The sequence below is a fragment of the Panthera tigris genome, chromosome C1 (assembly GCF_018350195.1).
Source record: "Panthera tigris isolate Pti1 chromosome C1, P.tigris_Pti1_mat1.1, whole genome shotgun sequence".
Lineage (NCBI taxonomy): Eukaryota > Metazoa > Chordata > Mammalia > Carnivora > Felidae > Panthera > Panthera tigris.
In genome coordinates, this window is record NC_056667.1 from 157,505,910 (window position 1) to 157,530,021 (window position 24,112).

The window sequence follows — 24,112 nt, forward strand, 5'->3', positions numbered from 1 at the left end:
ACATAGAGGTGCATATATCTTTTCCCTAGTGTTGGTGAGAATGTGGAAAAAAGGAAACTCTCATACGTTGTTAGTGGGAATGTAAATTGGTGCAGCCACTATGGAGGTTCCTCAAAATTAAAAATATGATTCAGCAATTCTGCTTCTAGGCATTTATCCAAAGAAAGCAAAAACACCCAATTTGAAGAGATATATGTTGCTCCCTTTTAGGTTATTGAGAATCCCTTTAGGATGGCTGTTGGACTTCAACATGATCCAAGTAGTCTTTGATAATATCCTAGTTTTCTGGCACAATAACCTAGGCTTATTTTGTATATTTTACACTCTGTACCTGGAATCAGCCAATCCTCTATGTAGTTCCTTTTAATGGGAAATGGTATTTAGAGATCACAATCTGGGTGGTTAAGGGGTATATATGACTATTATGTTATCACAAAATCTTACAGGCTCATAGGCCATTCCAGTGGACAGAGTTAGGGAGTCTTTTTTTTTTTTTTTTTTAGAAAAAGATTCTGAGTTCTTACTGGTATTTGTAATTCAAATGCAAGATTGAAGGGTATATTTTATTTCTTAACTTTTTTGTTATTTGCATCTTTTTTCTCTTATTCTGAAAATCTAGGTTCATAATGGTATTAACTTTATTACTACTTGCATAACCTATAGTATAATGATAATTATTAAAAAAAAAATCACTACTGACTATATGTTCTTTTGTCCTAGAATCTATACCACCAGGGATGTACAGGCAAAATACTGTTTTTAAACTCATTTGAAGTAACTTTTTTTCTTGTGTTGTTATGCCATCAACTTGATTTATAGTGAGACTCATTTGTTTCAGTTCTTTTTTTCCTCAGTGTTTAAAGATTGCCTTTTCCCCTTTGATTTATTTATTTTAATTTTATAAAACTTGTATTTTTCCAAAGGAAAAACTATGTGATAAAGTAAACTTGGAGACCTCTATCTTACATTCGTGCCCATTTGCATTTTTTGTGTGTGTGAACTCTGTTGCCTATTTCTAACAATTGAGTTGTTGGTTGTTTTCCTCTTCATTTTAAAAACATGTTTATGGATTTTGAATATTAGCCCTTTGTATTATAATTTGCAAATATGTTTCAGTAGATTGTCAATTTAGTTTTACTTTATGATTTTTTTTTGCCATCCAAAGTTTTTTTTTAATGTCATATTTATTAATCTTTTCAGTAATTCTGGAATTTGACTCATCCTGACTCAGGTCTTAACCCCACTCCCTTTTTTAAAACTCAGGTTTTCTTTTCCTGTTTCTTTTTTCTTAAATTGAGATATGATTGATATACAACATTATATTTCAGATGTAGTGAAACTAATTACAACATGATTTGATATTTGTATATATTGTGAAATGATCACCATAGTAAGTCTAGTTAACATCTGTCATTGCACATAATTACAAACTTTTTTTCTTGTGATGGGAACTTTTGTGATTTATTCTCTTTGTTAACTTTCAAATACACAATACAGTATTATTAACTGTAGTCACTGTACTGTACATTATATACCCATGACTTATTTTATAACTGAAAGTTGGTACCTTTTGACCACTTGTTACCCATTTTGCTCACTCACCATATCTGACATTTTGCTCACCACTGTCCCTGACAACCACCAATCTGTTCTTTGTTATCTATGAGTTCATTTTTTGTTTACACTTTTCAATTTTATTTTATTTTATTTTATTTTAATTTTATTTTGATTTGATTTGTTTTTTATTTAATTAATTTATTTATAAATAAATATGAAATTTATTGTCAAATTGGTTTCCACACAACACCCAGTGCTCATCCCAACAGGTGCCCTTCTGAATACCCATCACCCACCCACCCCTCCCTCCCACCCTCCATCAACCCTCAGTTTGTTCTCAGTTTTTAAGAGTCTTAGTTTTGACTCCCTCCCTCTCTAACCTTTTTTTTTTTTTCCCTTCCTCTCCCCCATGGTCTTCTGTTAAGTTTCTCAGGATCCACATAAGAGTGAAAACATGGTATCTGTCTTTTCTCTGTATGACTTTTTCACTTAGCATAATGCCCTCAAGGTCCATCCTTATTGTCACAAATGGCAGGGTTTCCTTCTTTTTTATGGCAGAATAATAATTCCATTATGTATGTACACATCATCCATTCATCCATTGATGGATACTTATGCTGTTTTCATGTCTTGGTTATTGTAAATAATGCTGCAGTGAATATTGGGTGTGTCTTATTAAAGTTTTTTGAGTTAGTGTTTTTCTTTCCTTTGGATAAATATGCAGAAGTGGAATTCCTGGATCATATGGTGGTTGTATTTTTAACTTTTTGAGGAACCTCCGTACTGTTTAGTATGATGGCTGCCCAGTTTACATTCTCACCAGCAATGTACAAAGGTTCCTTTTTCTCCATATTCTTGTCAACACTTAGTATTTCTTTTTGATATCAATTTTAACAATTGCAAGGTGATAGCTCATTGTGGTTTTGATTTGTATTTCCCTCATGACTAGTGATGTTGAGCACATTTTCAGTACCTGTTGGTCATCTATATGTCTTCTTCAGGAAAATGTCTGCTCAGATCCTCTGCCCACTTTTTAATTGGCTTGTATTTTTCCTATTGAGTTATATGAATTCTGTGTATATTTTGGATATTAACCTCTTCTCAGGTACATGATTCTTCTAATATTTCTGTGACTTCAGTTTTTACATTTAGTTCTCTATTTGGAATTTATCATGATATCTGATGTAAAGAATGGATCCAATTTTATTTTTTCCCATATAGCTACCAAATACGCTTTATGTTCTCTACAATAGTAAATTAAAACAGACCTATCAAAAAAAAAAAAAAAGAAAGAAAGAAAGAAAAGGAAAGAAAGGTGAGAAAGCACTTTGTTTACTAATGTGGAAAGATCTCCATCAAGATAAAATGTTAAGAGAAAAATCCAGGAGAAGAAAATATGTACATTATACCACCACTTATGTGATCAAGTGGAGCTAAGAAAATTAATTTGTATTTGCTTCTTAAAACAAAACAAACCAGACCCACACATGTCCGGATACTGGATTTATAGCATAGATGGCACTGAGGAACAGTGAGAGAAGCATAGTTTTTAAAATAAATGGTGCTGGGTTAACTGGACATGTATATGAGAAGTAATTAATATTGACCCCTATCTCATACAGAACCTAACACATTTTGCCAGTTGTTTCAGTAATGTCCTAGAAATGCAAATGCAATGAAAAGGAAATTCAAGGTTGTGCTTGTATTTAGGTGTCATATCTCTTTAATTTCCTTTAATCTGAAATTGTTCCTGACTTTTTCTTTGTGTTTCGTAACATTGACATTTTTTTCTAAGAGCTCAAGCCGGTTATTTTGTAGAATCCCTCAATTTATTTTTGTCCAGTAGTTTCTTGTGCTTAGATTCAGGTTATAAACTTTTCACAGAAATACCACAAAAGCAATGTGTTCTTTTTAGTGCATCATATTAGGAGGTATATGCTGTTGACTTTGTTTTGTTATTGATGATAATGACTCTCATTTCTTGGTTAATGTGGCATCTGCCAGGTTTTTCCACTGTAACGTTATTATTTTATCCTTTGTAATTAGTAATTAAAGTTATCTTCTGGAGAGCTACTTAGAGGCTATGAATATATCCTGCTACTTCTCAGAAAAAATTTGTGTGTTTTGTGTGTTTATAGACAGAATTAGCAAGCTATTAGGATTTTGCCTGTTATGGCTAAGGAAGATCATTTTCCTTAATATTAGCTAGTGATTTTCTTTCCTAGCTAGACTTGCATACTCAAGGGTGGAGATGGTGTGCAAGTATTAGAAGGCCTAATTCTCTGAGTCTAAGCATGTTTAGCAAACATAAGGTTTCCTAAACGTAGTATTGGTGAATTAATAGTTTTAAACAATAGGGCACCTGGGTGGCTCAATTGGTTGAGCGCTGGACTCTTGATTTTGGCTCGGGTCATGATCTCGTGGTTCGTGAGTTCAAGCCCCACATCGGGCTCCATGTTGGCAGTGCGGAGCCTACCTGAGATTCATTCTGTCCCCCTCCCCCTCCCTCTCCCTCTCTTTCTGTCCCTCCCCTGCTTGTGGTTTCTCTCTCTCTCAGAATAAATAAATAAACTTAAAAAATATATATTGTAAAAACTAGACATAGGTACTATGATTTCAATAGAACTATTTGCCAAGAGTGTTCTTATCAAGCCCTAAGATTTAATACCCGTTAGGATAGTAGTAAATGTTGTGAACACTTATCCAGTGATTATTTCATGCTTTCATTTTTGTGCTTTGCATATATAATCTCATTTAATCTTCACCATAACTATATACACTAGGTACCATTGTTATCTCAATTTTTACATATGAAGAACGGAGGCTTAGAAAAATTAATTAACATGTTCTTTAGGGGCACAGAACTAGTAAGGAATAGAGGTGGCATTTGAATCCACACCTTTCAGATTCAGGAGTCTAAGTTCTTAACTATTATTCTGTTTCCTTTCTTAGTAAGAAGAAATCTGAGCAATTATTGGAAAATCCCATTGATTTTTCCTCCCTATATTTGTTCTCATTTTTATGGTTCATTAATTCACTAACTTGTAATATTATAGTTGACTATAATATGATATCTGTGTTTCCTATCTATATATTAGATTTTAAAAGATTGAAATATCTTTTTCTATTTTCTCACTTTTAATAAATACTTTACTAAAATAACATTCTATGTCTAATGATATAGGTTTCTCATATAAACTTTTTTCTGTAATCCTCATGAAAGTTATTTCTTTGTTTCTTTTTAATTTCATTGTGTTGATAATGGCTTTGGTTTTAAAAAATGGAAAATCAGGCCTATTAACTCTAACCATCCATTTCTTCTTATCCATAGAGTTAGTAGTATACAGTTTTTATAATCTGTATTTTTTTTAATGTTTTATTTTGTGCGCACGTGCTGGTGGGTGAGGGGCAGAGAGAGAATTGCAAGCAGACTTCCTGCTGTCAGTGCAGAGCCCAGTGCTTGTCTCAATGACATGAACTGTGAGATCATGACCTGAGCCAAAGTCAAGAGTCAGACACTTAACCAACTGAGCCACCCAGGCACCTATGATCTGGATTTTAAAGATAATCTAAAAACTTTAAAAAATGGAAGCAATTATGTATTTTTAAATTAAGTATTAAAAGGATAATTACTATAATGATGGTATTAAATCTCACAGTCAAAAGTTTTGGTTCTCTTTTCTACATTAGGGTATATCCATTCATTCATTTGTTCTGATTATTTGCCTGCTGTGTGCCAGGAAAGATCTATTTCTCTGTCCTCAGAATGATTGTTTTTGTCTTTGTAGCCAACAAGCTCCAGGTTATTACTGTTTTTGTAAATTTTTTTCTGATCATAAAAATTGTATTTATTGTACAATGTTTAGAATGTGCAAAAATGGTGAGGGAGAAAATGAAAGAATATAAAATCTTATAACCCACTTACTATATATAGTTTGTTACAATTTAATGAATTTATGAGCTATAAAAATGAGGTCAAATATGAGGGCAGGGAATCAATACTATTTTCTGGGAATTCCTCTAACATTGGTAACATTTTGAGATATTTATTTCCAGTTTCTTTTTTTCTGTATATATATTATGAATTTTTAAGAACTATTTGAATCCTACTATACCAGTTTTAGAATCTGCTTTTTAAAATTAACACATAACTGGGGTACCTGGGTGGCTCAGTGAGTTAAGCATCTGACTCTTGATTTCAGCTCAGGTCATCTCACAGACTTGTGAGATTGAGCCCCATGTTGAGCTCTGCACTGACAATGCAGAGCCTGCTTGGGATTCTCTCTCTTCCTCTTTCTCTGCTCCTCCCCTGCTCGCTCTGTCTCTCAAAATAAACAAACATTAAAAAAATAAATAAAATTAACACATAACAACCAAATTCCCACATCATTAAAAATTCCTTAAATGACAGGGGTGCCTGGGTGGCTCAGTTGTTTAAATATCTGACTCTTAGTTTCAGCTCAGGTCATGTGATCTCATGGTTCTTGGGTTCAAGTCCCACATTGGGGCTCTGTGCTGACAGCACAGAGCCTACTTGGGACTGACACACTCTCTCTCTCTGTCTCTCAAAATAAATAAACTTAAAAAAATTCTTTAGATGACATACATTATTCATTCCTATTGTTAATCTTTTAAATTGTTTCTCCTTTTCTACAATATCAGATGGTGTGTTTAGCAGTTCTTGACATGTCAGATATAATCCTAGAACTATAGAATGACATGAAAGTATATAAATATTTTTTAGTTTTAGTCATTTATTTGATAAATATTCACACTGCTTGTCAGGCACTGTGTTACGTAGTACAGCATTGCTTTTTGAAAAGAGTGCCCTTTTATAAGCTTTTGCTGGCAATGTAGGAACATTCCTGTTGCTGTTCATCTTGAGTATGATCACTTTAAAAACATATTTTGGGCTAGTTTGATAGATAAAAAATGGGATCCCAAAGTAATAGAAATTTGTTTAATTTCTGGTAAAATTAGCTTCATATTAATATTAAATATTTCCTGTTTATTAGCTATTTGTGTACATTTTTTATGAATTATATGTTTAGAACATCTGTCCATTTTTCTGTTGGCATCTTATTTTTTAAAAATTATCTGAGTGATTCTTTATGGCTTAAAAATAGTAAACCTTATTTTTTCATAGGTGTTGAAACCTTTTTCCGAAATACATTTGTCTCTCAATTTTATATTACTTTTCTTGACATATTAAAGTTTTAAAATTTCATGTAGCCAAACCAGTCAGGCCTTATAATTCTTATTTTTTCTGATTGCTTTCATACTTAGAATGCCTCCCAAACTTGTCCATGATGTTTACCTTTATAACCTGTATTATAATGTGTTTCCTGCCTTGGGTTTGCAATACCTACTTACATATTCTTTGTAGAATTTTCTTATGGGATGATTTTTAAAAATATATCATCCATTTGGAATTTATTTTCATCAGTAGTTATGAATGAAGAGTTAATATTTATTTTCAAAGAACTGACTAATTTTTAAAGCAGTTTTACATCCTGTTTATTATATGCTAAATATTTGTATGTTATGGTTCTGATTAGGGACTCTCCACTTTGTTCTGTTGACCCACAAGCCTATGTCTGTGGCAGAAGCATGCTGGTTTACTTTATTGAGAAGATAATGTGTATATCTCTGATCTAGATTAAGATTCTCTCCTTTTTCTCCCCTTTGACCCCCATCCATACTTCCCAATTTTTCTTTACTGTTCTCACCTGTTTATTCTTTCAGATGATCTTTAGAACCATTTTCTAAGCTCTTCCCTTCACTTGTGATTTTGATTAGAATTACTTAAACTTATAAGTGAATCTGGGGAAAATAGCTATCTTTACAGTAGACAGTTTCCTCAACTAGGAACATTCTTTATTTTTTTAAACTTTTTTATTTTTTAAGTAATCTCTAAGCCCAACATGAGGCTCGAATATATGATCCTGGGATCAGGAGTTGCACGCTTTACCAATTGATCCAGCCAAGCACCCCAGAACATTCCCCATTTTTTAAATTCATTTTTTGTTTCATTGTAGTTTTCAAACATTTCTTAATTATACATTCTTAATCGTATTTAAAGGTTACTAAATTTTTAACAAGAATATATGAATAATTTTAATAGAAGATGTAATCTGGAGGTTTAGACTGATTTTAAATAATATTTGAAGGTCATTGCGATAATAATAAAAAAGCAAATAAGTAATAATAGCAAAAGGGAATTCACCTCTAAATTTGAGAAAGATTGCTTCTGTTACAAAAAAAAAAATTGTTGACACATAACGTAATAAAATAAATGAGAATCTAGACTTATGTTAGCCCTTTAAGCTTTTCAGTTGCTTATAATATCCCTATTTTAAGAAACTATATTTAATTTATTCATTTGAGATGTATTTCGTTTCTATACCTAAAAGCTTTGTAATTTGTTAGTCTTTAGGTTGTGACACAGAAGTTCTTAAGTCTCTTTGATTTTTATGCAGTAAAATATATCTTTGTATAGGTATGAGATTGAGCTAGTTTAAATGGATTCACAAAGTTCCTTTTAATTCTAAGTATGAGTATTTTGTCAGCTGTTAGATTTAATGCAGCAGTATAATAATCCAAAATCATTTTTGCTCTAAATAGTTTTTAATGGACCAGTTTCTTACCACTTTCTTTTTTTATCCATAGGTTAGCAAGGATTTTTCAGTGTTATTTTCCTCTTTTCTTTTTGGGAACAGGTTTCATCTTCTTGGCATGTTTTCTTTTGAGTCGTTTGGTTCATTTCACTAAAGTAACTGTGATAAAACCATAGAAATACAAACATGTGTAGGAGTTAAGGGCCCTGATCTTAAGTTTATAATTTACAATGATGTTTCTTCCTTCAGTGCATTTTCTCTCTCTCTTTATGCTCTGAAGTCTTAACTGTCTAGTTTTTGTCTCTTTTGCCACCTGTATGTCCATCCAGCAATCCTTTAATTTTTCATTTTTTAATTTATTCAGCTAGTTTTATTAACTGTTTTAATCCAGCCATCAGGGAAATGATGGTAAACAAGATACAGTTTCTGTGGAATTTTTTTTTCAGCATCTTTAACAGTGTAGAGGATGAATTGGGAGAACGTAAAATTGAGGGAGATTGAATAGTTAGAAGTCAGTGGCCATAGAGATGGCAAAGAAGGAATAAAGATAGTTGTTAGGACTTACTGCCAATTAAATATGGGGTGAGTAAGAGAAGATAGGTTTGGGATATCCCTAAGATCCTACCTTATTTATTCATTATATTTTTATAATTTTACATTGTGCTAAATACATATAAATGTATATAAATATATCCATTGTGCTAAATACTAGAGGATATAATAAATAAGCCACATCAAAACTAAGAACATAGAAGGAAGAACAGATTGGTTATGGCTAGGGGAGATTGAGTGCAGTAGAGTAGAATGTTCATGTGTTCGGTTTTAGGCATGTTCAGGTTTAGCTGCCTGTTGGATATACAAGTGAAGATTGTAAATATTCAGGTAGTGGGTTTAAGAGATTCATAGCTAGAGATACAGACTTGGAAGTCATCAATGTGTAGCTGGTGATTGAAGTCATGGTTTAGGAGGTCTTTCAAAAAGAGTCCTTCATATTAAAAGAGAGTGGGAATTGGAGCCTTGGGAAACAGCACCAGTTCTAGGTTAGTCAGAGGAAGAACTTGTCAAGAAAACTAGAGTAATCAGAGAGTTAGAAGAGAATCTGCGAGAGTGTTTCAAAAAGGCCAAGAAAATTTTCCAGATAAAAGTGTTCAACTGTATGCAAAGTCAAGGGTCAGTATGATAAAGTTGAAAAACGTTCACTAGATTTTGTAATTAAGAGATCATTGTTGGCCATGTGGAAAACCATTTTCGTGGGGATTTGAATACTAGGTGAACAAATGGTGCCTCCCTCCCTGTTTTTTTAAAAAGTACTTTGGGCTTGTTAAAAAAGATTGGAGAGACAAATAGGATTCATAGCATTAATGGAAGGTTAGCTTTAGAGAGGGAGGCAAGTAAGTTAAAGGGTTATTTGTAGAGAATGGAGACACTGAAAGAGCTGTCTTCTTCCTCTGGAAGTTATAAGCTTCACAGCAGCAGGCATTGGTTTACTTGCCAGTGCTTCCAGTGCCTGACATATAATAAGTGATCAGTAAGTATTTATTGAATGATGGAGCCTAATAAAAGAGTTGAGCAATTTTTGTTCATCCCAAATCTAGTCTGAAGTATAGCTTCAGAATTTATTGAATTCTTTAGAAACTTAAGATTTGCTTTTGTTTTCTGAATTAAAAATTAAACCTAAGATCAAAAAATGTATCCTTCTATAGGAGTTTTAAAAATTCTTAACAGATCTAGAATGAGATCTGCTTTAGAATATATTCTGTTCCTCATAGTACCACACATTGCTGAGGTTTCCTACTTTGTCTTTTATAGTTTAAGTTCTGCCTATTATCTTTTTTTTTTGAAAGTGTTAAAGAATTTTTTGAATTTTGTTAGTCATAAAATTGAAACAACTTTTTAATAAAAAAATATTAACCATGCCTCTTCAATGTAACTTGTTTGCGAATTGTACCTGTTCTTTTTAATAATATGAACATTTACTTTTTAGTGTGAAGTTTGTGTCAGCAAGTGTCCTATATGCCACCACATTTATAGTGAAACTAATCCTCTAAATTTCCAATTAATCCTTCATTTTATTTCTGTAATCTAAGAGATCAGAAAGACTCATAATCAAGTTAATGTATCCAATTGTTTGCTTAAATAAGATCTAATAAATTTTGTATATAATTTTTTCATATTAGGCAGAATCAAGGGGATAGATAGATTTAAAAGATTATACTTTTAGGCAAAAAACATGGCCCCTAACCTTTTCTTTTGAGATTTCTCAATTGTTTATGAAAGTTTAATTTCTGTTCCTTAGACATATATGTGAAATATAAAATGAATTAGAAAAGGTATGCAATATTGTCTAAAGTAATTATGCATTTTTTTAGGCAGGGAAATGAAGAACAACAGCCTGAGGTTCCAATTCTTTATCATGATGTTACATCCCTTTTGCTCATCCAGATCTTAATGATGCCACAACCCTTACGCAAAGGTATGTCTTTATAATTCCGATTCTTAAATTATATAGTATATATAATATTCTAAAAATAGTGGGGACAAATATTCAGTCTGCTGGAAATGTTTTGAGGTAAATGACTGTACTATTTTTTTATTAGTAGTAAATAGTTCATATGTCTAAAAGAAGATGACAATGAAATGAAGGTTGTTGTTGGATGTGTTCTTTGGAAAAGTGTTCATGTCTTTTGCCCACTTTTTAAAAGTTTTTATTTAAATTCTAGCTCGTTAATATACTGAGTAATATTAGTTTCAGGCATACAATATAGTATGTCAGCACTAACATACATCACCCAGTGTTCAACACATGTATACTCCTTAATCCCTGTCACCTGTTTAACTCATCCACCTACCCACCTCCCTTCTAGTAACCATGAATTTGCTCTCTATAATTAGGAGTCTGTTTCTTGGTTTGTCTCTCTCTCTTTTTTCCTATTTGCTCATTTGTTTTGTTTCTTAGATTACACATATGAATGAAATCATGTGGTATTTGTGTTTCTCTGGCTGACTTATTTTACTTAGCATAATACTCTCTAGCTCCATTGATGTCATTGCAAATGGCAAGATTTCATTCTTTTTTATTAATTCTTTCAAAGAACCAGCTCTTAGTTTTGTTAGTCTGTTCTACTGGGTTGTTGTTTTTTTTTTTTTTTTAATGCTTATTTATTTTTGAGATAGAGAACACAGGCAGGGGAGGGGCAGAGAGAGGAGGACAGAGGATCTGAAGCAAAGCAAGCTGTGTGCTGACAGCACTGAGCCCAATGTGGGGGGGGTTCAAACCCACAAACTGTGAGATCATGACCTGAGCTGGAGTTGGCTGCCCAACCGACTGAGCCACCCAGGAGCCCCTGTTCTACTGTTTTGTTGTTGTTGTTGTTTCTATATAATTTATTTCTGCTCTAATATTTATTTTAATTTCCCTTTTTTCTGCTGGCTTTAGGCTTTATTTGCTGTTTCTTTTGTAGATCCTTTAGGTGTAAGGTTAGGTTGTGTGTCTGAGACTTTTCTTGCTTCTTGAGGTAGGCCTTTATTGCTATATACTTCCCTCTTCTGCAATCAGAAGGTTTTAGACTGTCATGTTTTCATTTTCATTTGCTTCCTTCTGTTTCTTTATTTCTTCTTTAATTTCCTGGTTAACGCATTCATTCTTTAGTAGGATGTTCTTTAACCTCCATGTATTTGTGGCCTTTCCAAATTTTTTCTTGTGGTTGACTTCACGTTTCATAGTGTTGTGCTCTGAAAATATGCATGATATGATCTCAATCTTTTTGTACTTGTTGAGGGCTGATTTGTGACCCAGTATGTGATCTATTCTGGAGAATGTTCCATGTGTACTTGAGAAGAAGAATGTGTATTCCGCTGCTTTAGGATGAAATATTCTAATTATATCTGTTAAGTCCATCTGGTCCAGTGTGTCATTCAAAGCCATCGTTCCCTTGTTGATTTTCTGCTTAGATGATCTGTCCATTGCTGTAAGTGGGGTGTTAAATTCCCCTATTATTATTGTATTATCATCAATGAGTTTTTTTATGTTTGTGTTTAATTGATTTATATTTTTGGGTGCTCTCAGGTTGGGGGCATAAATATTTACAATTGTTAGATCTTCTTGTTGGATAGAGCCTCTTTATTATGATATAGTGCCCTTCTTCATATCTCGTTACAGTCTTTGTTTTAAAATGCAGTTTGTCTGATATAAGTACAGCTACTCCAGCTTTCTTTTGATGTCCGTTAGCATGCTAAATGGTTCTTCATTCTCTCACTTTCAATCTGTAGGTGTCTTTAGGTCTCAAATGAGTTTCTTGTAGGCAGCATATAAATGGGTCTTGTTTTTTATCCATTCTGATACCCTATATCTTTTGATTGGAGCGTTTATATTCAGAGTGATATTGATAGGTATGAATGTACTGCTGTTGTATTACCTGCAAAATCAGTGTTTCTGGAGTTTTTCTTTGTTCTTTTCTAGTCATTGTTGCTTTTGATCTTTCTTTCCCACTCAAAGAGTCCCCTTTAATATTTCTTGCAGGGCTGGTTTAGTGATTATGAACTCCTTTAGTTTTTGTTTGTCTGGGAAACTCTTTATCTCTCCTTCTGTTTTGAATGACAGCCTTGCTGGATAAAGTATTCTTGGCTGTGTATTTTTCCTATTCAGCACTTTGAGTATATCATGCCACTGCCTGCTGGCCTGCCAAGTTTCTAAGGAGAGATCTGCTGCTAACCTTGTCTTCCCTTGTAGGTTAGGAATTTCTTTTCCCTTGCAGCCTTCAGGATTCTCCCCTTATCTGTATTTTCCAAATTTTACTATGATATGTCTTTATGTTGGCCTGGTTTTTGTTGATTTTGATGGGAGTTCTCTGTGCCTCCTGCATTTGGATGTCTTTTCTTCCCCAGATTAGGGAAGTTTTCAACTATAATTTGCTCAAATAAACTTTCTCCTTTTCCCCTCTCTTCTTCTTCTGGGATTCCTATTATAGGAATGTTATTAACCTTTATGGAGTTGCTGAGTTCCCTAAGTCTATATTCATGATCCAATATCTTTCTTTCTTTCTTCTTTTTGGCTTCATTATTTTTCATAATTTTATCTTCTGTACCACTTATTCATTCCTCTGCTTCTTCCATCTTTGTGGTCATTACAACCAGTTGGTTTTGCATCTCAGTTATAACATTTTTTATTTGGGCCTGACTTTTAGGTCTTTTATCTCTACAGTAAAGGACTTCCTGGTATCTCCTATACTTTTTTTCTAGCCCAGTTAGTATCCTTATAATTGTTGTTTTAAATTCTGGTTCAGGCATATTACTTATATCTGTTTTGATTAAATCCCTGGCCATGGCATCTTCCTGTTCTTTCTTTTGGGATGAATACCTTCATCTTGGCATTTTGTCTAGGTCTCTGTCCTCTGTGTGTGAGGAAAGTCTGTTATATTTCCTGCTCCTGAGAGTAGTGGCTATATTAGGAAGAGGTCATATACTGTCCAGGACCTCATGCTTCAGGAAATGTTCCTGGTGTATGCACTCTGCTATTGTGTATTGGCTGTTCTTTCGCTGTGGTCAGTCCTCTGCAGAGTTTCTCCTTGCCTGCAGTGAGGAGTGTTTGGATTTTGTCCATTGTGTGGTGAATTTTAACTAGGTGTGTTTTGGTATGCTTGTTAAAGGAGGCTAAATCCTGTTTCCTCTAGAGCTAAAGCTTTGGAACACTCTGTGGTCAATAGTCTCGGTGTGTGCACAAGGTTTGTGCTGGTCTTCTGGGGGGAGGCCCACTGCTGCTCTGAGTTTAAGCACAATTGGCCTAGTTTAAAAAAAGAAAGAAAGAAAAGCACTTGCAGAATGCAGGGGGACATGGCTTGGTTTAAGTCACTCAAGCCTCCACTGTGACCACTATTCTGCTTACTGGTCTGTCTGTGCTGATAGGCAGGGGTAAAAATGTCATCAGCCAGCTGTCTAGTCCCCCAAGAAGGGAGTTCAGGAAGCCCTCACAGAAGAGCATATGATCTCCCCTTGTGTGTGTCCCAGGCTTCTCTCAGGTCCCTGCTTTGATGCTGTGTGTGTTTGAGCCATCTGCCCACCTGGTGGCACAGTGTTCCTGCATCTCAGGTGTGCAGGCTGTGTTTCAAAACTCCAAATCTTAGGGACCTGATGCAGAATGGCCCGTGCTGATCCTCTGGGGGAGGGGTCTCACTGTGCTGTGACTAGTGGTGGTTTGTCCCACGAGGGCAATTGCAGGAACATGCAGAGACTTAGAGTTTATGGTAAAGCACTGCAAAAAGCTGGCATCCAGGTTAGCTGTCCTCAGCAGGTACCTCTGTTCCTATGCTAATGAAAAGGACAGTTCAGTGGTACCCCCTGGCTCTTTTGTCCCCGGAGAGGCAGTGCTACTTCTCTCAAATGCACTCAAGAAGACAAACTGTCTCTCCCAGTGCGACCCAGGGGATCTTCAGGCCACACTGTCTGCTCCTGGACCTCCAGACTTCTAAAACTTTAGACTTTGAGCTCCACTGCTTGTAAAAACATGGAATAATCACTCCCTTTCATTTTCCCTGTGTGGTTTTGGGGAAGGGTTTTTTCTTGTTCTGTGCTCTGTGCCCTGTGTGCGTTCTTTCTCTCCTCTCTGATCAGGGCTTCCTCCCCTCAGCAGCACCATCAATTTTTTTCTTCCCCAAATCATGAATCCACACCTCCTACCTTCCACGATGTGGCCTTTTCTCCCTCTAGTTGTGCAGTTTGTTTTCTCAGTCCTCAGATCAATTTCTGGGGCACACGTAATGATTTGATATTTATTTAGCTGTGTTGAGAGGGACAAGGAAGCATAGGGTCCCCCTACTCCTCTGCCATCTTAACTCCTCCTTTCAAGGCCTTTTAATTTGTGATTTAAGAGTTCAAAAGTAGGAATCCATGAATCTCCTAAAATGATATAGGAAATTTTTATATGTACATGTGCATTTTTTCTCTGAGAAGCTCCATAGCCCTTAACAAGGTTTTCAAAAGGATCTTCACCCCTAAAAATTAGTTAGCTATAAATTCTCCTGAGGACTCCTGGTTATATGCAGTAATAAGGAATAATAATAAGGAAGTTGCTTTTGTGCAGTTGGAGAATCAGAAGTAGATTATAGTGGGATGAGAAATGACAGGGCAATGAGGAAACAGCAGAGAGAACTATCAAGAACGAATGTGGGGAGAGAGCAGAAGGTATGTGTGGATATATCAAAGGAGCTATTTTTTGTTTGTTTTTAAGGTAGGAGAGTTTTGAGCATGTTTAAATTTTTGCCATTTCTCCATTAATAACTGCCAGTGGTACTTTTACCTTAAGTGTTACTCTCTCCTGGAAGCCTTTCTCTTAAATATGTGTTTTTTCCCTTTCCCAATAATATCTTGTCTATAGTTCTGTTTTGACAGTTGTCTCAGGAAAATAATGGTAGATTTTCTTTAAATCCCCTGCTCTATAAACTATCAGTTCCTCTATGATTTGCATCATTTTACCTGTATCCCTAGTACCTACCTGCTACATAATATGCCCAGTAAATGTTTGTGGACTGGATATGTTAAATATCCAGTTGTCTTATTTTCTGGTAAATTGCTTATTTTCTATTTTGAAATTCAAGAAAGCTATTGCTTTGGTTTGAATCTTTATGTCTTATATTATGGTCTTTTCTATATAATGTTCTTTGAGAATGTTTGCAGTTTAGTAGACCCAAACCACAATTGCCCTGAAGTATACCCAAGGGAGCAGCTTTAACTACCTTGTTAGTTGTTAGATGGACTCGGGATCTTTTCTCGGTGCTCTGTTGATTAATGCAAAGAAAGTCTTACTAAACTATTTGGGTTCTTCACTCATCAAAGAGAAAATAGAGTTGAGCGTATCACACAAAACACATCTCAAGTTGATTTTTGTTGTAGACTAGACTTTTTGAAGAGAGAACATGTGTACTTAGAAGCTCAGATCATGAAAGAGAAGATTGAGAAGATTTGATGTTTATATGGATATGTGCAAAGTGCTTTACTGAAGTAGTGCAATAGTATATTTCTTTATAAAAGTTTTTCATGGTAATTTTAAGAAAACAATAAAATGTCTGATACAGTCTTTAGATTGTGTCCTGTTTACTTGTATGATTTTCCCCCAAGAGTTTTATTACTTTACATATATTATACTTTGTCCTAAAAGAAGTTGGAGTATTTTGTGTTACCTTAACTCTAAAACACTTTATGGGAAAGGAATTTCTGCAGGCATCTGAATCCTGTTTGTTTTAATTATCTCACCTGCACTAAGCATGGTACCTGTAGGCAAGCCAGTATCACCCCAGAAGACTGTCGGTTCCTTGGATTACTCTTATAACACCCAGCAAAAATGCCGTTACATAAAGAGGGTACTCACTAAATATTTAATTATCTTATTTTTGAAAATTTCTCATTGTGTGTTTATACATTACCCACGGGAGAGAATCTGGTTGAATCAGATTTTATTGGTATCATTAAAGAGTCACGCTGCTGTCTCAGTTATGTCAATACCCTTTGAACTATTTATTCCTTTTTTAGGATTTTTATCTTGCTGAAAATAAGTCAGAAATAAGGCAAAGATTTACACATGTTATCTATTTAAAATGTCTTCATTTCATGAGTTATGATGTTTACAACTTTTTAAAATGATGATTTAAATATAAATAATGAAACTGATGACTTCATGTTCTCAAATAGTCTAATGATGTGGATGTTGCACCTGTCTAGGAGGTCAGAAACTTCAGTTCTCAGACGTTTAGAATAGGAAGTAAGGAATATAATTTTCATTTTTGATTCTAAGGAAAAATTCACTTTTTAAAGAGCTATAGGCTAACATTTCTATCATACCAAACTCTGTATCTCATGAAATCAGTTTTTTTAATTATTAAGCAGCCTTCCCAGCACCATGATCCCCCACCCTTGTTTCCTGTCATGTAGTAGCTCTATAATACTTAAAATCTGTGCCATCATGGGGCGCCCGGGTGGCTCAGTTGGTTTAGCGTCCGACTTCAGCTCAGGTCATGGTCTCACAGTCTGTGAGTTCGAGCCCCGTGTCAGGCTCTGTGCTGACAGCTCAGAGCCTGGAGCTTGCTTCAGATTCTGTGTCTCCCTCTCTGCCCCTTCCCTGCTCATGTTCTGTCTCTCTCTGTCTCAAAAATAATTAAAAACACTAAGGAAAAAATTTTAAAAAAATCTGTGCCATCATTCATGGTCTGTTTGCTTCTAAATGCATTTCAAGTTAAGTATTGGTCTTCCTTTGTTCACATTCAGGTGGTTTGATGGTGGGCTTTTGGTTTTGGTTGTTTTAAAAAAAATTTTTTTTTAACGTTTATTTATTTTTGAGACAGAGAGAGACAGAGCATGAACGGGGGAGGGTCACAGAGAGAGGGAGACACAGAATCTGAAACAGGCTCCAGGCTCTGAGCTGTAGGCACAGAGCCCGACGCGGGGCTTGAACTCACGGACCGCAAGATCGTGACCTGAGCTGAAGTCAGACGCTTAACCAACCAAGCCACCCAGGCGCCCCGGTTTTGGTTGTTTTAAAAGCACATTGACTGAGAGTAGATATCCAGTTTCCCTCTCCTTTTAAAATGTTGATAATTGGTTTGAAGGGCTTTGTTCTCTGTTGCAGCCTTAGAAGATAACAACCTGGGAACCTAATGTACATGTTATATGAGTGATTCCTTGTTTTCTTCCAAGTCCCTGAGAAACATTGACTTCACGTGGCAATCATTTAGTAAATATTTGTTACATATGTTAGTGAATGTGAGAACTTAAGCAAAAGCTTAAGCTTAAACTGCCATTTGAAATACTTGAAAAATGATGATCACCAAGGCAGATAAAATGACTACAACTAGGAATTAGTACATTGCTACAAGGAAAAGCTATGATTACTCTTATACTGGCTCTTATTTCCTTAAAATATATGACTTTTTTTTTTTTTTTTTTTTTGAGTGTTTATTTTGAGAGAGAGAGAGCACGGGCACATGCACACACAGGGGAAGGGCAGTGAGAGGGAGAGAGAGAATCCCAAACAGGCTCTGTGCTGACAGCCCTGATGCAGGGCTCCATCTCATGAACTGTGAGATCATAACCTGAATTGAAATTAAGAGTTGGACACTTAAGCAACTGAACCACCAAGGCCTCCTACTTCTTTTTAAACAAACAAAAAATTTGTGTAGTTTACGATGGGAGTAGTCATATATGAGTGATATTTCTGAGCAATATTAAATGACTTCCTCATTTTGTTGTGATTAGTAGACAAATTCTATTAATTTTCATCATTCTATTGAAACATTCAATTAAGTCATGAAATAGTCTTTCCTTGACTTTGATGATACCATCCTCTTCTGGTTCTCTTCCTATCTCTTTTTCACTCGTTTTCATGGCTTCTTTTTATTCACCTCCTCTTTTCACCATTTTTGGAGTTGTCTCTTAGTTCCTGTCCCTTTCTCAATTTTGTCTTCTTTCCCATAGCGTCAGTTCACCTGTTCTCTGATGATTCCCAAATCTCTAGCTGCAGTCGACAATTCCTTGGTGAATTCCTTAACTCATTTTCTACTCATCAAGACTTACTCTTTTCCTCTATTTCAGTCGTTCCATTTTAGTCAGTGCTGCTACTGTCTACTCTTTGTTATACAATGAAAGACACCATCATTCTCTACCTCCAAAAGGCTACCAAGTCCTATCATTTTTGTCATCTAAATACTTCTCTAATTTAACTCATTCTCTCCATCATCATCATTCTTCTGTAGTTCAGGTCATCGAATTTCTCAGGTATGGTACTTTTGCTGTCTGTTAATAGGTTGTCTTGCCTCTAGTCTTGGCTTGTTTCAATCCCTTTCTTCTAAAGAAGCAGCAGTGAACATTTTAAAATGCAAATCTGATATTATCATTCTCATGCTTAAAGTGTTTCAGTGGCTTATTACCCAGTCTGTATGCCTGTAGATATCAAACAAGTAACAAATACTAATATATTGGGGCAGCTGGGTAGCTCAGTTGGTTGAGCATCCGACTCTTGATTTTGGCTTAGGTCATGATCGCAGAGAACTGGGATCCAGCCCTGCATTGGGTTCCGCACTGAGTGTGGAACCTGCTTAAGATGTCTCCCTCTCTCCCTCTGCCCCTCTCCCAGCTCGTACTCTCTCTCTAAAAATAAAAAAATGAATAAATAAACCAGATATTTACTGATTGCCATTGCTAATCACTGTTTTAAGCATTTAGGTATAAACCTTATTTCACTTAATCTCTTTAGGGTAGATGAGATTATTGTCTCCATTAAATAGAATAGGAAATAAAGCAAGTGTATATTACTAACCTGCTTGAGATCTGAAGAGTCAGAATTTAAATCTAGACAATTTGGCTTCATAGCCTAAATTCATTCTTAACAATAATGTTATATACTGACTACTTGTGAAATAGTCTTTGGTTTGATGTAATTGGGAGTAGGAGACTGATAAGCTAGAGAATGAATGCTTGGCCAAAGAGGACAGTTACTACTCAGTTCCAAATCATTGTTGGCATGTAAAAATGTGGCCCCAGTGTTGTCAGATCTTCCTGTTTTTTTAAGAGTAAGGAGAATTCTTGACTTGTATAAGAAATATCCTATTTTTAAATGTCAGTAACTAAAAACTAAATAGGATAGAGGCAAACCAAACCTCTCTGTAGACCACAGATAGCCTGTAGTTCATAACCTTTCATCTTCAGCAATAAAGATTGCTTTCCTAGCCTCATCTATCAAAAATCACTACTTGTATTCTAGTTACACTGGACAGTTTACAGTTCTTGTAAACCTTAGGCTTTTTCTGTGCCCTCAAAAAATGGCTTCATCTATCTGGAATCCCCCTTTCTTTACCTTTCCCTTCCCCCTTGCCTTCTTTATTATGGCTTATTTCTCTTCATCATTCAAGACTTAACTTTCCTCACTGAAATAGAAAGCTTTATTATTTTTTTTTTTCTATGCCTTGCCCTTGAATTAGGTTAGTTCCTCCTCTTATTTTCTCCCAGTATACCATGTGTATGCATGTAGCTCTCTGTTTCTCTCTTCCTCTCTCTCTCTCTAGATTGTAAGTTCTTATTGTCTTTATCCTGGCATATGTTCAGCACCTAGGTGTTAGGACATTTAGAAATCCATTTAGAGCTAGTTTATAAGCACAAAGGAAGAGCACTAATGTACTCACATAACCAAACTGTAGGAGTTAAGGGTAGTCTCGGGAATGACCAGAACCAGAACTTTGGATGCTGGCATCTTAGGTTTCTTGTCTTAATGGATCTGCTTTATTCAGTGTTACTTTAGACAGTCTGCCATAGACTAGGAACATGACCTGTGACACTTCTAGACTCACATTTTTATACCTTCCATTTACCTCTAGTTAGAAAAATCCCACAGCTGGCTCAGCTATAAGTTCCCACCCCGAGTCATCAACATGAGTAAGAGACAAGGCTCGCACGTGTATGCACTCACACGTACTCATTTTAAAATCAGGAAAGATTTTCCTTAGGAAGTGACTTTAAGGTGTCACCTAAGAGTTAGCCAGGCTTTGAGGAAGGAAAGAGTGTTTCAGCTTGTACAGAGACTCAGTAGAAGGATGCTAGATATTTCTTTTAAAAAGATCAGTTTGGGTGCCTGGGTGGCTCAGTCACTTGAGTGTCCAACTCTTGTTTTCAACTCAGATCATGATCTTCTGGTTTGTAGGATCAGGCCCAGTGTCGGGCTATGTGCTGACAGAGCAGAGCCTGCCCTCTCCCTCTCTCTCTGACCCTCCCCTGCTTGGTCTCTCTGTCTCTCAAAATAAATACATAAATTTAAAAAAAATTAAAAAGATGAGTCTGGCTGTAAAAAATAAAAATAAAAAAGATTGCAGGGGACTAAGAGGTGATGCACATAAACCACTGTGCAAGAAAGACTTAACATAGAAGACCTGTTAACTTTTGAAAGGCCTGCTTACAAGGTTGGCACTTAACTGGCATCTGGGAACTTTGATTTTGGAAGGGTCTCTACCACCCCCACCGTCCACAGAACTGATGGGAGTGGGTCACTATGCCTAAACTGTACAAACAGTGGTTTATGCCAAACACACCTGCTTTCCTCCTGGGAGTCTAAAAACCTAGTTTGTGCTAGGCAAAGGGTGCCTGTGTGAACTTCCCCCAGTAAAAACCTTGGGCACTCAATTTCTTAACAGGCTCTCCTGGTGTCTATATCTCACAGTCTGTTATAACTTATTGCTGGAGGAGTTAAGCATGCCCTGTGCTAGAATACTGGTAAAGAACTCTGGATTTCATCTGGACTACACCCAATGTGCCTTTTGTCTTTGCTGATTTTACTTTATAGCTCTTGCTATAATGAATCATAGGACTGTATGTTGAGTCTTGTGAGCCTTCCTGTGAATCATCAAGCCTGGAAGTGGTCTTGGGGCACCCTGAACACAACTACTTAGGGCTGGAATTTTGGGCATAGGCAAGAAAGGATGGAAGCCTGGTCTAGGATTTTAGAATTGACTCGAGATATTTTTAAAGTAGAATTGACAGGACTTGGTGATTTTTTTTCATGTGGGGAGAATGAAATAGGAAAGTATCAAGGATATCTACAAGTTTCTGACCCCAGCAACTGACTAAATGGTAGTATCCATTTATTAGGGGAACCGCATAATATAATAGAAGGAATACTGAATCTGCAGTAAAATCATCTATATGGATTCAAGTTCAGACCTGGATGTTTATTAGCTTTGTTATCAGCGGCACATCATTTTGAAACTCAGATGTCCAACTGAGACTTACGAGGATCGAATGAGACATTTGAGGAAATTTTCTAAGTTATTAGCTGTATGTAAATATTACTTGTAATTTTTAAGCTACCATTTATTAAGTACCTAATATGTGCCAGAAGCTACCAGGCATTTTATGTATTGTTAATATTGTTTTTGCATTGTTATAGTTGTAAATTGAGTTTTAAAACTCAATTAGAGTGGCTAAAATACTGGGATTTCTTTTCTTTTTTTTTTTTAACTTTAGAAGTTTTGTATTATATATAATATGATACGATATGATATTCCTTATAAGGTTTATATAATATTAGAAGTGGATGAAGTGTTGGTTTAACACTGTTCTCAGACATCATTGTTAAGTACATAATGATCAGGAAGGGGATTTGCCAACATTACACAGCTTGAGTGGCATTAGCACTCTGTTCGTCTAAAACAGAGCACACTTTACGCTGTGCTAAATGCCTCTCATTTACATATTCTGTGGATGAATAAAGGAATTTTGTTTTCATAATTTCAGATCAGGTGGGTAGCAAATATAATATCACCTTATAATTTCATTTTATTAGGTGAAGTGTTGAACAAAAACCAATTACATGTTCAAGGAAAGATGTATTTGTGAAATGATCTTGAGTACAAAATGTCTAGATTCCAAAGAAATAATGATCCTCTCTTTCTCTTCTAGACCACTTCACCTGCATTGTGAAGGTGCTTTTCACCCTACTATACACACAAGCTCTTGTGGCACTTTCAGTTAAATGCAGTGAGGAAGATAGGTTAGCCTGGAAACACACGGGAGCTCTCAAAAAGGTTGGTGTCTTGTCTGAATTTGTCATTTATAGTTTGGTGAACTCATTTAAGTTGGAGATATGAATGAATGAGATTAGATGTTTGAAAGGCAAAATGAGTTATTAATAGTATTTCCACTGGAAATGGAGCACCTTCAGGTTAAACAAAGTTAAAAATGTTTCCTTGGATGGTGAAGTCTTCTTCATCTATCTCTAAACCTTGGCCTTTTCCTCTTCTTATTTGGGCAGTTTTGTTTTGCTTTTGCTTGTAAGCCTTAAACTTAGAGAAGTTATGAAAATTGTACCAAAGCAGTGAGTAAGTAATAAAATGTCTGCAGACTTACCTATTTTACTTATTTGTCATCTTTTCTTCTCCTTGCTCCTATTTGCAGTCAGTCCAAAGATGGCTTTTGATGTGTCACCTATAAATTTAAAAATCTTAACCTTTTCTTAATTATGCTTCTTTAAATACTAATTTTTCTATCTTAAAAAAATGTGTAAGTTCTTACAAATTTAAAGTTCTCAAGTTAAAATTACATAAACAATTTTGAAAAATTGTCCAAGTTTAGTTAAATGTAAGTGTTTTCAGTGACTTGAGAACAAATGTGATACTATAGAACCGAAGAACTGACTGAGTGGTTTGGCTTAGAGGTAGGTAAAATAAGAAAACTACTTCAGGGTGTATTTGGGGAAGTTGGTAGGAAAAAATAGTAAGTGTAGTGTTAACTGAACCTCTTGACTGGTTTATAGACTCTTCAATAGGTTCAAACCTCTTTGAAAGGTTCCAATTATCTACTTAAATCATGGGGCGCCTGGGTGGCTCAATAGGTTAAGTGTCCAGCTCTCAATTTTGGCTCAGATCATGATCTCACAGTTCGTGAGTTCCAGCCCCACATTGGGCTCTGCACTGACAGCCTGGAGCCTGCTTGGGATATATTCTCTCTCTCTCTCTCTCTCTCTCTCTCTCTCTCTCTCTCTCTCTGCCTCTCCCCCACTTGTGCTCTTTCTCCCTCTCTCAAAATAAACATTAAAAAAAATCACATCTACTTATGTCAAAGGAAAGAAAATCCATGATAAATACATGAAATGTATTCAATGTAATCTTTACTTTTATCACTAGTTTACTCCCAAACCATGATTTGGTGTAAAAAAAAAAAAAAAATTAATATAGTATCACCACCAAGCTCATAATGTCTTAATTAGGGATATTGGTTGGACACTGAACCTGAATACTAGGCTGAGCTCCTGCCACTAAATAGAGCTATTATTTTTTTGGTCAAGACCTAAACTTCCCGAATTTTAGTTTTCTCAAAGGTAATTGAGAGATTTGGGCTATATAATTTATAAGAGCTCCTTTATTTCTAAAATTCTCTTATTCTAAATTCTCAAAATGGATATATCTTTTCCC

General features: G+C 35.4%; 1 protein-coding gene across 3 annotated transcripts in view; it reads left to right on the forward strand.

The window, feature by feature from the left end:
• The window catches only part of UBR3 (ubiquitin protein ligase E3 component n-recognin 3), a 234,227-nt gene that overhangs the window by 181,870 nt on the left and 28,245 nt on the right, over positions 1-24,112 (forward strand). For all 3 annotated transcript variants that reach the window (XM_042994657.1, XM_042994658.1, XM_042994659.1), the window contains exons 32-33: positions 10,544-10,647; positions 22,602-22,726. In XM_042994657.1, coding sequence (XP_042850591.1) covers positions 10,544-10,647; positions 22,602-22,726 — 229 coding nt within the window. The remainder of the gene's footprint in view (positions 1-10,543; positions 10,648-22,601; positions 22,727-24,112) is intronic.